General features: G+C 37.6%; 1 protein-coding gene across 6 annotated transcripts in view; it reads right to left on the minus strand.

Annotated features, from left to right (window-relative positions):
* STRBP (spermatid perinuclear RNA binding protein) overlaps window positions 1-16,025 on the minus strand; it is a 172,545-nt gene that overhangs the window by 54,084 nt on the left and 102,436 nt on the right. For all 6 annotated transcript variants that reach the window (XR_002181815.2, XM_019970785.2, XM_070798122.1 and 3 more), the window contains 2 exons: window positions 4,867-4,959; window positions 4,056-4,255 (listed from right to left, as the gene is read on the minus strand). Coding sequence is in view for 5 of the 6 variants with exons in the window: in XM_019970785.2 (XP_019826344.1) it covers window positions 4,056-4,255; window positions 4,867-4,959 (293 nt within the window). In the remaining variant the exon portion in view is untranslated. The remainder of the gene's footprint in view (window positions 1-4,055; window positions 4,256-4,866; window positions 4,960-16,025) is intronic.

Raw genomic sequence — 16,025 nt, forward strand, 5'->3', positions numbered from 1 at the left:
TAGAGATCTCTTCAAGAAAATTAGAGATACCAAGGGAACAATCATGCAAAGATGAGCACAATAAAGGACAGAAATTGTATGACCTAACAGAAGCAGAAGATATTAAGAAGAGGTGGCAAGAATACACAGAACAATTATACAAAAAAGATCTTCATGACCCAGATAACCACAATGGTATCATCACTCACCTAGAGCCAGACACCCTGGAATGCAAAGTCAAGTGGGCCTTAGGAAACATCACTATGAACAAAACTAGTGGAGGCGATGCTATTTTAAATCCTAAAAGATGATGCTGTTAAAGTGCTGCACTCAATATGCCAGCAAATCTGGAAAACTCAGCAGTTGGCCACAGGACTGGAAAAGATCAGTTTTCATTCCAATCCCAAAGAAAGGCAATGTCAAAGAATATTCAAACTACCATACAATTGCACTCATCTCACATGATAACAAAGTAATGTTCAAAATTCCCCAATCCACGCTTCAAAAGTACGTGAACCATGAACTTCTAGATGTTCAAGCTGGATTTTGAAAAGGCATAGGAACCAGAGATTAAATTGCCAACATCTGCTGGATCATAGAAAAATAAAGAGTTTCAGAAAAACATCTGCTTTATTGATTACACAAAAGCCTTTGACTGTGTGGATCACAACAAACTGTGGAAAATTCTTCGAGATGGGAATACCAGATCACCTTGTCTGCCTCCTGAGAAATCTGTATGCAGGTCAAGAAGCAACAGTTAGAACTGCACATGAAACAACAGACTGGTTCCAAATCGGGAAAGGAGTACCTCAAGGCTGTATATTGTCACCCTGCTTATTTAACTTCTATGCAGAGTACATCATGTGAAATGGTAGGGTGGATGAAGCACAAGCTGTAATCAAGACTGCCGGGAGAAATATCAGTAACTTCAGATATGCAGATGACACCACACTTAAGGCAGAAAGCAAAGAATAAAGAGTCTCTTGATGAAATTGAAAGAGGAGAGTGAAAAGGTTGGCTTAAAGCTCAACATTCAGAAAACTAAGATCATGGCACCCAGTCCCATCATGTCACAGCAAACAGATGGGGAAACAAGGGAAAACAGTGAGAGACTATTTTTTTGGGCTCCAAAATCACTGAAGATGGTGACTGCAGCCATGAAAGTAAAAGACACTTGCTCCTTGGAAGAAAAGCTGTGACCAACCTAGACAGTGTATTAAAAAGCAGAGGTATTACTTTACCAACAAAGGTCCGTCTAGTCAAAGCTATGGTTTTTCCAGTAGTCATTTATGGATGTGAGAGTTGGACTATAAAGAAAGCTGAGTACCAGAGAATGGATGCTTTTGAACTGTGGTCTTGGAGAAGACTCTTGAGAGTCCCTTGGACTGCAAGGAGATCCAACCAGTCCATCCTAAAGGAAATCAGTCCTGAATATTCATTGGCAGGACTGATGCTGAAGCTGCAACTCCAATACTCTGGCCACCTGATGCAAAGAACCTACTCATTAGAAAAGACCCTGATGCTGGGAAAGACTGAAGGCGGGAGAAGAAGGGGACGACAGAAGATGAGATGATTGGATGGCATCACCAACGTGATGGACATAAGTTTGAACAAGCTCCAGGAGTTGATGATGGACAGGGAAGCCTGGCGTGCTGCAATCTATAGGGTCGCAAAGAGTCAGACAGGACTGAGCTACTGAAGTGAATACATGTTTAATGAATTAACAGATCACTCAAATGTGCTTTCTTCTTATTATTTATTTTTGGCTCTAATGGGTCTTTGTTGCTGTGTGGGCTTTTCTCTAGTTGTGGCGAGAGGGAGCTACCCTCTTGCTATGGTGTGCGGGCCTCTCACTGCAGTGCCTTCTCTTGTTGTAGAACATGGGCAATAGGGCTCAAGGGTTTCAGCAGTTGTGGCTTTCGGGCCCTAGAGCACAGACTCTATAGTTGTGGCACATGGGCTTAGCAAGGTTATAGCATCTTCCCAGATCAGGGATCACACCAGTGTCTCCTGCCTTAGCAGGCAGATTCTTTACCACTGAGCCACTAGGAAAGCCCTGTGCTTTCTTCTTAACCTAGCAATTCCATCTCTTAAATGTATCATAAAGGATAATCAGACTAGTTCACAAACATGAAAAGCAATCAACTCAATGCATCTAAATCTAAATGGATTAGTTACATTATGGCAGATTGATACTAATAAAATATTATACCATCACTAAAAATTAGAGCAAACTTTGTTGTTATTAAAAAAAAAAGCCTCATAATAAATTTTTAGATACACAAGAAAGCCATGGCCCTTATTTTAAATATACATTTTTGTATATACAGTATGTTGGTCCCTCCATTCCTTATGTGAAACCGTTGGAGCCAGATTGTTTTCACAATTCCTAATGATGCAAAGTTTATAAAGCTAAAACAGTACATTTACCAAATATTTTCCAAATCCTCAGTGGACTCTCAGGTGCCACCCCATGTGTGTGCATCAAACTTAGGGAAATATTTTTCATTTTCAATACTTTTTTGAAATTATAAATTTAAAAACAAAAAGCTTAGAAAAATACATACCAAAATATTAATGGTTATTATGAGAACAAACAACACCTAAATCTTGTCGTATTGCAAAATTTGCCACTCTACTAACTCCCCCAAATTTGCCTAAGTGAAATCTGCTATGAAGCCACTAGCTTATATTACAGGTTATTATAAGAAATAACCCACAGACTGTCACAGCATCAGAGGTGCCTCTGAAGACATCACTGCTTCATGATATTGCTTTGACTCCTTTTTATGAAGACCCACCCAAGGGGAATGCCAAGTGACCTTTAGACCAAAACAACTCTTGACTCTCATAATCAACTGTCATAGACAAAGAACTGATGTAGATATTTCAAAAGCTTTCTGGGTCAGATGTTAGAGAACTTCTATTCAAATTTCTGACTCATTCACAGCATACTTTACAACTAAACTGTATTTTTAGCCTTATTCCTAAATTCATTTTTCCCTCATTCTTAGTATTCTTTTTGTCTCGTTTTAAACTCATACTATTTCGACATACTTAAAAAGTACTCCCTTTTAAACAACATACCCTATTGTTCTATAATTTTATGGCTAAGTTGTTATTTTTCTGAATTATGCTTATTACCACTTAACAAATAACTGACCCATGTGTCTAACCACTGTCTTTCTCCCCATCCTATCCTCATTAGAATGCAAGTTCCAGGAGGGTGGAGACTTCGTTCTGGTCACTGCTATATTCTTAGCATCCATGATAAATGTTTACATTTACATTAATAAATACCTGCAAACTGGAATGATTATGAAAACAGACCAATTACATCTTATGTCATACTGTTACATAACAGAACTTTTCTGAAGTTAAAAGTTATCTTCTATCTACATGATCTTTGACATTTTCATATTTCTCTGCAAGAGGCCAGATGTACTCATGGATAGAGTCTAGTATTTAGCAACTTTCTACAAACTTATATGCATAACTGACTGGTTCAATCCTGGATCTTATTCTTTATGAAAATATTTCAAAATACAGAAAAAGCACCAGTTGCAAAAAAAAAAAAAATCATTAATTTATGATAGAAAAAATTCTGCAAATAACAAAATATCCAATGACGGGAATGTTTAAACAAGTAACAGTATATCTATTATAATCATTATAATAACACAGCCATTAAAATACATTTATAAAGATTTTAATAACATGGAAAAATACTGATGACATGTGAAATGAAAGAGGATTAAATTACACATACACTGTGAGCTCAACATAAAACAAACAAAAATACTGTTGTATATACTATATAAAATATTAATGAACTGCCTCAGAGATAAGCAATTAACATAGATTTTCTTTACTTTTTTCTGTGTTTTGCAAATTTTGTATCATCAATACATATTATTTTATAATCAAAAAAATAGTTTTGTGATTCAGAGGTAACAGAAGTCTATACGCTATTGTCATTAAACTCTTGAAAATTCTGTTAATATACCATAGATAAACAAGCACCTTATTTACAACATAAAATAACAAAGCATTTTTAAGAAAAATAAATAGTGTACCTTCACTGCTACGTGAAGCTTTGCTGTTTTCTTGGATGGTCCTGAGGCTTCATATGTTGTACCATCCACATCTACAGACATTGTGAAGACTGGGGCATGGACAGGGCCAGACTGAGATAAAAGCTTATACTGAAGCCCAGGCCTGATCTGATTCAGCCTCATTAGTGCATTCATGAGGTCTATTGCTTTACTATCCAGAACTGCAAGAGAAAGAGGAATGAGATCAGAAATTAGACCACTTGCTTTAATCTATGTTTTTGTAGGTTCCTAGTAATAGTAACCACTATAAACTCAGGTTTTAAAAAAGCAAGATTTTCAAAATGCACACATAAATTCACTTCATAAATAATTCTAAAATTACTGCTTAAATACTTACACTAACATCATTGTAAAAGTAACATGCATTAACATCTTTGTTGTTGTTTAGTTGCTAAGTCAATTCCAACTCTTGGTGACCCTATGGACTGTAACCTGCCAGGCTCCCCTGTCCATGGGATTTCCCAGGCAAGAATACTGGAGTGGGTTGCCATTCCCTTCTTCAGGGGATCTCCTCACCCAGGGATCAAACTAGTGTCTCCCGCAATGGCAGGCGGATTCTTCACCCATCAGGGAAGCCCATGCATTACCATATTAATTAATTTTAGTTTGCCAATATTAATATATCTTAAGCAAATGGTGCTTGAAAACAGAAGCTATTCATGTTCTTCAAACTCGAATTCAAATCAATCAAATTCTTCACTTTTTAATTTTTATTTTCCTGGGACATAAATCCTTTCTAGTTCACATCTATAAGAATAAAGATTTTACACACTTTTCCTTAAGTTTCGTTTCATCTTCTTATTGGGATCTTTATCATCCCCTAATCCATCTTCAAATGGCCTCTTCAGAGCTGAAGACCCAGCACCTAAAAAAAGGTACAAGAGATTATCAGTTAAAATAGTGATTTCACTTACTCTACCAAATGTATTTAATATGTTCAGGAAGGAAAAATCCTAGGAATCACAAAAGAACAATAAGACCCTTTCACTGATCAACTGAAAATGTAGGGACTTCGCTAGTGGTCTAGTGGTTAAGACTGCGCTTCCAATGCCGGGGACGTGGGTTTGACCCCTGACTGAGGAACAAAGATCCCACATGCCACATGGTGTGGCCAAAATACAAAAAATTTTTTAAATTTTAAAACATACATGTGTTCAGTCCAGTTCAGTCGTGCCCAACTCTTGCAACCCCACGGACTGCAGCATGCCAGGCTTCCCTGTTGATCACCAACTCTCAGAGCTTGCTCAAACTCCTGTCCATTGAGTGGGTGACGCCATCCAACCATCTCATCCTCTGTCGTTCCCTTCTCCTCCCACCTTCAATCCCTCCCAGCATCAGGGTCTTTTCCAATGAGTTGGTTCCTCGCATCAGGGGGCCAAAGTATTGAAGCTACAGCTTTAGCATTAGTCCCTCCAAAGAATTTTCAGGACTGATTTCCTTTAGGATGGACTGGTTGGATCTCCTTGCAGTCCAAGGGACTCTCAAGAGTCTTCTCCAAGACCACAGTTCAAAAGCATCAATTCTCTGGCGCTCAGCTTTCATTATGGTCAAGTCTCACATCCATACACGACTACTGGGAAAAAGCATAGCTTTGACTAGACAGACCTTTCTTGGCAAAGTAATGTCTCTGCTTTTTAATATGCTGTCTAGGTTGATCATACCTTTTCTTCCAAGGAGCAAGCGTCTTTTAATTCCATGGCTGCAGCCACCATCTGCAGTAACTTTATAATCTTGTAATAGCAAAAACTATTAACTGAATCTTCATGAAACAATATTAACCCTTCTTATATTTTTTTCATTTATTCAAATATATTCATACAAATATCTATGCATATATTCACAACTGTATATGCATAAACAGAAAAAAGTTTGGAAAGATATATATCAAAATGTTAAAAGTACTTATCTCTGGTAGTAAGATTTATTTTCACTTATGTCTTTTCAAATATTTCTCTAAGTTAACATTTATTACATAAATTTTTAAAGTCAACATGTTAAAATCTCATGCTTTTGGAAATCTGATTATTTCTCATACTGCAAAGTAATTCTGCCTGCCCATTCAAACTCCTATTCAAGATTTTATTTACAGCTCATCTCATTAAGTTTTCTTCAGCTTCTCTCATCTCAGTTTTTTATAAGAGTTTCTATGATATCAGAAACATCAAGTGTCATATGGAGTCTTGTGTCATTGTCTACTTCATACATAGACACCTTGTGTTTCCTTAGTGCTCTAGGAAGGTCAAAGATATTTTCTCCTTATCTTGCATCTTATAAACTATCTAACATAAGACTTAGAAACAACATAATGGGTATGGAACAAAAACTAAAAACTAGTATCAATTTCTTAGATAAAGCAACTAGTTAATAATACTGGCAGACATAAAGCAGGAGCTTTATTGTCCAAAACAAAAACAATCAGAGAAAAGCTTATCAAAGCAATCATTAAGTTGCATTAAAAGCTGCTCTCTGATTGCCTGGAATTCACTAGCTGGCTTAAACATACAGATCTGTTCTCTAAAATCTCCAGCTACATGAACAGTTTGCATGGATTAAGCTTCATTCTACCATCCCTGCTACTGGACAAGGACTGTAAAATCTGGAGCTAATCATAATAGTAACGGGGGTGGAGAGCATGCCTTACAAAAAAACAAGCTGTTCTCAATACATACAGTACCTAGAAACAAGAAGTGGTCATTTGAGAGGTAACAATTTTTAAAAACAGGTGAGGGGGGTTCAGGTTGGGGAACACGTGTACACCTGTGACGTATTCATGTTGATGTATGGCAAAACCAATACAATATTGTAAAGTAATTAGCCTCCAATTAAAATAAATAAATTTATATTAAAAATAAATTTTTAAAAATTGTTTTAATTAAAATTAAAAAAAAAAACAACAACAACAGGTGAGGGCTTACCATATGCCTGGCACTGTTCTTAATACCTTATATGAATCAATTTAATTCTCACAAGCATCCTATGAAGTCTGTATTTCATCATTCTCATTACAATTTCATTCATGTATTTATTCAGCAACAAATATTAATAGAGCATATTTCTATGTTCAGGACAATTTTAGATGCTAGACACTGAGAACAAAACAACTTCCCTGTTTTTAGAGAGCGTGTGCGCACCTGGTGGTGGAGACTAAGCCCAGCATGTCATCCAGTCCAGGCACAATGGAGAAAAGTAAGAGACTTACGGGAGAGCAGACACTGCCATTTTTTTAACATGTGGTACCCATCAGAAAAGTATCACTTATAGATAAGGTCATTAACTGACAAAGACTTGAAGCAAAGAAAATTCAGCTATTTGGGGAAAGAGCCCCAGGAAGAGAAAACTCAACTACAAAGGTCTTCCAGCAGGAACATACTAAGAAACAGCATAAAGGCCTGAGTGGTGGAGTAGCGTGAACAACAAGGGGGCAAAAGAAGACAGTGAGCAGGAGCAGAAGTTCTCAACCTTAACTGCCACTAACTCACCAGACAAAATTTTGGAAAATACAAAAGTTCCACTTCTAGTATGAGAAAGTAAGTCAAAGGAAACAGACTTCCTGACGAGAGTAATTAGAAAAGCTGGACCAAATGCAGAATAAATATCTGCTTCTGTGCAATAATGAACTATGGAGTCAAGGTCCAGGAGATGAAGGAAGCCTTGCGCTGGGGGCCACATTATCTTTGGAGGTATCTTCTACCCCCAGAAGAAGCCACTAAGAACTGAACAGAGCACTTCTTAAAAAACTTTATTATGGAAAATTTCAAACACTCACAAAAGTGTAAAGAGTAGTATAATAAATTCCCACGAATCCATCAATTAGCTTCAAGAATTATCAATATGTGGCCGATCTCATCTCATATTTATCATTCTCTCGTCCTCTACCTTTTTGTTAAACAATAGATTCTTGTTGGTTATTTATTTTTAAATATAGCCATGTGTACATGTCAATTCCAAACTCTGTAACAATCCCTCCCCTTCAGGTAATGGTGAATTCTGAACAGAGTCCTTTTAATAGCACCCAGGTCTCAGGGACCAAAAACTGAACTTCAAGGACCTCCAAAAGAGGAAGGACTGGTGAATTTCCCACACTGTGGGGTAGCACTCTCCAGTGCCATATATGGGAAGTAAATGAAGTGGAAATAGTCTGGATTTCACAAGGATTGAGGCCCAGCTTCAAATCACCAGAATGCCCAATTCCATTAGGATGATCCAGATTGCCAATTCCACTAGCCCAGAAAGAAATATAAATCCTCCCTGAAGGACGGCATCATTACTCTAGTCTTTGAATTCTAAAAGGTTTTCAATTTACATCTCCAGGACTCAAAACAAAAACACATGAAAAGACAAGATATTCTAACAAAAATCATGAGAATCAGCAGAAAATAGAAACAGATCCCCAAAAGACTCTGATGATGAAACATCCTTTCAGAAACAAACTGTATTAAAGAGAACAATCAGACTTCTCAAAAAGAAAAGACATCAAGAAGAATTTCTGCCACAATATCTAAAGCTAGAAAAGCCAAGATTCTAGAAATTAAAAACTGAAAGACCTACAATAGGAAACAGACAATCCATAATTGAGGGGAACTGACATACCTACCTCAATAATTAAGACAATAAAGTTTTAAAAAATTATACTACAGATGTATAAGATTTAAACAACATGACCAAATGTGACCTAACATGTAAAGAATATTCTGACTCTACCAACTGCAGACCATACACACTTTTTCAAAGTATGAATCATTTATAAAAACCAACCATGTGCTGAGCCATAAACTAACTTTCAAGAAAAACCAAGTTCAGTTCACTTCAGTTGCTCAGTCGTATCCGACTACTTGCAACCCCATGGACTGCAACACGCCAGGCATCCCTGTCCATCACCAACTCCAAAAGCTTTTTCAAACTCATGTCCATGGAGTCGGTGATGCCATCCGATCATCTCATCCTCTGTCATCCCCTACTCCTCCTGCCTTCAATCTTTCCCAGCATCAGGGTCTTTTCCAGTGAGTCAGTTCTTCACATCAGGTGGCCAAAGTATTGGGAATTTCAGCTGCAACGTTAGTCCTTCCAATGAATATTTAGGACTGATTTCCTTTAGGACTGAATGGTTTGATCTCCTGCAGTCCAAGGGACTCTCAAGAGTCTTCTCCAACACCACAGTTCAAAAGCATCAATTCTTCAAAGCTCAGCTTTCTTTAGAGTCCAACTCTCACATCCACACATGACTACTGGAAAAACCGTAGCTTTGACTAGACAGACCTTTGTCAGCAAAGTAATGTCTCTGTTTTTTAATATACTGTTTAGGTTGGTCACAGCTTTTCTTCCAAGGAGCAAGCGTCTTTTAATTTCATAGCTGGAGTCAACATGTGCAATGACTTTGGAGCCCAAAAAAATAAAGTCTCTCACTGTTTCCATTGTTTCCCCATCTATTTGCCATGACATGATGGGACCAGATGCCATGAACTTAGTTTTTTGAATGCTTAATTTTAAGCCAGCTTTTTCACACTCCTCTTTCACTTTCATCAAGAGGCTCTTCAGTTCCTCTTTGATTTCTGCCATAAGGGTGGTGTCATCTGCATATCTAAGGTTATTAATATTTCCCCCAGCAATCTTGATTCCAACTTGTGCTTCATCCAGCCTGCCATTTCACATGATGTACTCTGCACAGAAGTTAAATAAGCAGGGTGACAATATACAGCCTTGACATATTCCTTTCCCAGTTTGGAACCAGTCCGTTGTTCCATGCCCAGTTCTAACTGTTGCTTCCTCACCTGCATACAGATTTCTCAGGGGGTAGACAATGTGGTCTGGTATTCCCATCTCTTGAAGAATTTTCCACAGTTTGTTGTGATCCACACAGTCAAAGGCTTTGGTATAGTCATTAAAGCAGAAGTAGATGTTTTTCAGAAACTCTCTTTCTTTTTTAATGATTCAATGGATGTTGGCAATTTGATCTCTGGTTCCTCTGCCTTTTGTAAATCCAGCTTGAACATCTGGAAGCTCATGGTTCACAAACTGTTGAAGCGTGGCTGGAGAATTTTGAGCATTACTTTGCTAGTATGTGAAATGAGTGTAACTGTGCAGTAGTTTGAACATTCTTTGGGACTGGAAGAAAAACTGACCTTTTCCAGTCCTGTGACCACTGCTGAGTTTTCCAGATCTGCTGACATATTGAGTACAGCACTTTCACAGCATCAACTTTTAGGATTTGAAATAGCTCAACTGGAATTGTATCACCTCCACTAGCTTTGTTTATAGTGATGCATCCTAAGGCCCACTTGACTTCATACTCCAAGATGTCTGGTTCCAGGTGAGTGATGACACCACTGTAGTTATCTGGGTCATGAAGATCTTTTTGGTATAGTTCTTCTGTGTATTCTTGCTACCTCTTCTTAATATCTTCTGCTTCTGTTGGGTCCATACCATTTCTGTCCTTTTTTGTGCCCATCTTTGTATGAAGTGTTCCCTTGGTATCTCTAATTTTCTTGACGAGATCTCTAGTCTTTCCCATTCTGTTGTTTTCCTCTATTTCTTTGCATTGATCGCTGAGGAATGCTTTCTTATCTCTCCTTCGTATTCTTTGGAACTCTGCATTCAGATAGGTATATCTTTCCTTTTCTCCTTTGCCTTTCGCTTCTCTTCTATCCACAGCTATTTGCAAGGCCTCCTCAGATAACCATTTTGCCTTTTTGCATTTCTTTTCCTTGAGGATGGTCTTGGTCACTGCCTACTATACAACGTCACAAACCTCTGTCCATAGTTCTTCGGGTACTTTATCAGATCTAATCCCTTGAATTTATTTGTCACTTCCACTGTATAGTTGTAAGGGATTTGATTTAGGTCATACCTGAATGGTCTAGTGTTTTCCCTACTTTTTTCAATTTAAGTCTGAATTTGGCAATAAGGAGTTCATGATCTGAGCCACAGTCAGCTCCTAGTCTTATTTTCGCTGACTATATAGAGTTTCATCATCTTTTGCTGCAAAGAATATAATCAATCTGATTTCAATGTTGACCATCAGGTGACGTCCATGTGTAGAGTCATCTCTTGTGTTGTTGGAAGAGGATGTTTGTTATGACCAGTGCGTTCTCTTGGCCAAATTCTTAGCCTTTGCACTGCTTCATTTTATACTCCAAGGCCAAACTTGATGGGGGGTGGGGAGCAACGGAATCACACAAAGCATGTTCTCAGATCACAGTAGAATAAGTGAGCTCAAAAATAGAGATTAACTAGAAAAATCTTCATTTGTCTGGAAATTAAACAATGACATTTAAATGGCTTATGTGTCAAAAAACTGGTAACAAGGGAAAATTAAAAAATAGTTTTAACCAACTGATAATAAAAATACTAATGTAAAAAGAGTACAATGCACATAAATCTGGGCATAAAGGAAAACAGTCTTAATAGTGTATATGATAATATAAGAGGCTAAACACTAATAATGTATTCACCTCAAAATTTTTCTTAAAAGAACAGCAAATTAAACCCAGAGGACGTAGTGAGGAAGAATAAAGGATAAGAACAGAAAGCAATGAAATAAAATACAAGCATATGCCAGGAGATAATCAACAAACTCAAAAGCTGATTTCTTTTTAAAAACTGATACATCTGTAGTGAGAATGATCAGAAAAAAAGGTACAAAAATGTATAAAAGAGGACATCAATATTGCAGACACTAAGAAGAGGATTTTATAAACTATATTTATTTTTTGTTGTTGTTTTTTAAATTTTATTTTATTTTTAAACTTTACATAATTCTATTAGTTTTGCCAAATATCAAAATGAATCCATCACAGGTATACATGTGCTCCCCATCCTGAACCCTCCTCCCTCCTCCCTCCCCATACCATCCCTCTGGGTCGTCCCAGTGCACTAGCCCCAAGCATCCAGTATCGTGCATCGAACCTGGACTGGCATCTCATTTCATACATGATATTTTACATGTTTCAATGCCATTCTCCCAAATCTTCCCACCCTCTCCCTCTCCCACAGAGTCCATAAGACTGTTCCATACATCAGTGTCTCTTTTGCTGTCTCGTACACAGGGTTATTGTTATCATCTTTCTAAATTCCATATATATGCGTTAGTATACTGTATTGGTGTTTTTCCTTCTGGCTTACTTCACTCTGTATAATAGGCTCCAGTTTCATCCACCTCATTAGAACTGATTCAAATGTATTCTTTTTAATAGCTGAGTAATACTCCATTGTGTATATGTACCACAGCTTTCTTATCCATTCATCTGCTGATGGACATCTAGGTTGCTTCCATGTCCTGGCTATTATAAACAGTGCTGCGATGAACAGTGGGGTACATGTGTCTCTTTCCCTTCTGGTTTCCTCAGTGTGTATGCCCAGCAGTGGGATTGCTGGATCATAAGGCAGTTCTATTTTCAGTTTTTTAAGGAATCTCCACACTGTTCTCCATAGTGGCTGTACTAGTTTGCATTCCCACCAACAGTGTAAGAGGGTTCCCTTTTCTCCACACCCTCTCCAGCATTTATTATTTGTAGACTTTTGGATCGCAGCCATTCTGACTGGTGTGAGATGGTACCTCATAGTGGTCTTGATTTGCATTTCTCTGATAATGAGTGATGTTGAGCATCTTTTCATGTGTTTGTTAGCCATCTGTATGTCTTCTTTGGAGAAATTTCTATTTAGTTCTTTGGCCCATTTTTTGATTGGGTCATTTATTTTTCTGGAGTTGAGCTGTAGGAGTTGCTTGTATATTTTTGAGATTAGTTGTTTATCAGTTGCTTCATTTGCTATTATTTTCTCCCATTCTGAAGGCTGTCTTTTCACCTTGCTGATAGTTTCCTTTGATGTGCAGAAGCTTTTAAGGTTAATTAGGTCCCATTTGTTTATTTTTGCTTTTATTTCTGATATTCTGGGAGGTGGGTCATAGAGGATCCTGCTGTGATGTATGTCGGAGAGTGTTTTGCCTATGTTCTCCTCTAGGAGTTTTATAGTTTCTGGTCTTATGTTTAGATCTTTAATCCATTTTGAGTTTATTTGTGTGTACGGTATTAGAAAGTGTTCTAGTTTCATTCTTTTACAAGTGGTTATAAACTATATTTAAATTTAGATGAACAAATTCCTAGAAAAACACAATTTACCAAAACTCTCATAAGAACATAGCTTGATACACATAAAGGAAATTAGATCCTTAAGTTAAAACCTTTCCACAAAGAAAATCTCACACCCAAATGGTTTCACTGATAAATTCTTCCAAATATTTAAGAAAGAAATAACATCAATATTACACAATCTCTTCCAAGAACAGAAAAAGAAGGACGGATACTTCTCAACTCATTTTAAGAGGCCCGTAAAACCTTAGAGCCAAAATTGAACAAAACACTGCAACAAAGGAAAACTGCCGATTAATTTAACACACAAAAATCTGTGTTTCTATGATCTGCTCACAAAAACCCCCACAAGGTTGTTCACAGCATCTTTATTTGTAATTGTCAAAAACTAGAGACAAACAAAATGTCCTACAATAGGTGCATGACTTAACCAAACTCTGGTTCATCTGTGGCATAGAATCCTACTTAACAGTAAAAAGGAATAAACTATTGACATGTGCCAACAACTTGGATGGGTCACAAAAGTATCAGGCTAAGTAGGGGGATGAGGATCTCAAAAAATCACATAATGATAACTTCATTGATATAAAATTCTTGAAGTAACAAAATTACAGAGATGGAGAAAAATCAGTAGTTTCCAAGGCTTGAGGGCTTCCCTTGTGGCTCAGCTTGTAAAGAATCCGCCTGCAATGTGGGAGACCTGGGTTCGATCCCTGGGTTGGGAAGATCCTCTTAAGAAGGGAAAGGCTACCCATTCCTACTTGCAAAGAGTCAGACACGACTGAGTGACTTTCACTCCAAGGCTTTAGGATGGCTGAAGGAAGAGGAGTGGTATTGCTCTAAACAGGCCGCATACACGAGTTCTCTGTGGTGATGAAATCATCTGTGTCTTGTCTGCCATGGGGTTTACACAAATCTATACATGTGATAAAGTGGCATAAAACCTATACCCACATTGTATAAATGTCAATTTCTTGGTTTCCATATTCTCCTATAGTTACACAAGATGTAACCACTGGGAGAAACCAGGTGAAGGTTCCATGGGACATCTCTGTACAATCTTAGCAATTTCTTATGAATTTGTAATTATAGATAATAAGGGGAACAACAAAAAGAAAACTGCTGCTTTATTGAGAACAGATAAGGAAGGCAAGGAAGACCAGGTACAGCAGACAGACAATAACAAAGGCAAGAGATGACAAGGGCAACTTAGGCCAGGACGGCACCAGTGAAGAAGTTAAAGAGCTGAATACCAGACACACTTTGAAAGTAAAACAGCCAGGTTTGCTGATGATGTGCATGTGGGTGAAAGAAAGAGAAGATTCAAGGGTGAAGGTTTTTGGCCTGAGCACGGAGATGGGTAGTTTCCAACGTCTAGGATGGCGATAACAATGGGAAGAACAGGTGAGAAGGAGATTAAGGACAGGACATCTGAAGTGTGAGGTGTCTGTGAGACATCCATGTGGAAACACTGAGAGGGATTCAGATAGGGAGGGCTGAGGTCAAGGGCTGGGAGTCTAGAGTGAAAACGTAAACTTGGGAATCTGCAGTGAATAGAAGGTATTTCAAGACAAGAAACATCTCTGAAAGAGTCTAAATGGGTGTAAATAAAGAAAAATGGTTTGAGGTCTGCACCCAGGACACTTTAATATTCGAAATCAGGAAGATAAGAAAAAACAAAGACAGCTGAGGAAAGTACAGTCGTATAAAGATCCATGACAAAGTAATGACGTGGAAGTCAAATGAAAAGTAGTACTTCATGTCAGAAAAAGTGTCTGACAATAGCAAATGTTGTTGAGGATATAAAACAACAGGAACTCTCATACACTTCTGGTAGGAATATAAATTGCTATGTGTACAACTTCCTAGATCTTATACTGGTCTACAGTAACTCCTGCATCTATACTCCAGAAGGCATATATAAGTAAGCTCCCAGCAACAATGTGGGTGGCTGCCAAAAAATAAAAAGAAGCCTAATGTCCTTCCAAAGTACAATGGCTAAGCTACAGCATATTCATAATGGACACTACATAAGTATAAAATGAACTATGACTATGTGCAGTAACATGAAAGTATTCCAAACAACACTGGACATAAAGACGCCAGTCACGGAAGATTAAATTCAGTAGGATTTTATTTCTATAAAGTTCTAGGCAATAGCAAATTAAATTAAGAAAGCATACAAAAGTGGAAAAGCTTTAAAGAAAATCAAAAATATTATAAAAAATCAGTAGTTTAAGGAGCAGGGAAGTGATGTGTTAGGATAAATAAATGTTTCTGAGAAGCTGACAATGTTCTGTTTCTTAACTAGGATGGTGATTATATGGAATTTTTAAATAATTACTTTTTTAATGACATGACTGAGAGACTGAACTGATCTTATACTTTTCTATATATAACTAATTATAGCAGAGAAAGTATTCACCTGTGTCCAGTGTTGCTGAAAAGGTCACAGGAGAGACTCAGAGAGATGAGGAAGAAAGTCTGGTTGGAATAAGCTTTAAAGAAAGTGAGGAAAAGGAAAAAGAAACATACTCCTATAAAAGGGAGCAGCTTCTTCCTGTTGGAGAAAGTTGCAGAATCAAGGGGGGAGTTTAGCTTTGTTTTTCAAATGAGAGACATTATAGCAGGTTTTTATGCTGATGAGAATGGTTCAGCAGAAAAGGAGGAATTCATGCTGATGAGAAAAGAAAGAATTGCTGGATGATGTTCATCTATAGGCAAAAGGGGATGTGATATAGTGAATGAGTAGAAAGGCTGGGCTTTTCCCAGTCAAGGGAAGGAAAGTTAAGTGCAAGGGGACTTCAAACAAACAAGGTCATCAGTTGAGAAGGAGAGCTGGGGAGAA

The sequence above is a fragment of the Bos indicus genome, chromosome 11, assembly GCF_029378745.1.
Source record: "Bos indicus isolate NIAB-ARS_2022 breed Sahiwal x Tharparkar chromosome 11, NIAB-ARS_B.indTharparkar_mat_pri_1.0, whole genome shotgun sequence".
In the NCBI taxonomy this organism is placed as follows: Eukaryota; Metazoa; Chordata; class Mammalia; order Artiodactyla; family Bovidae; genus Bos; species Bos indicus.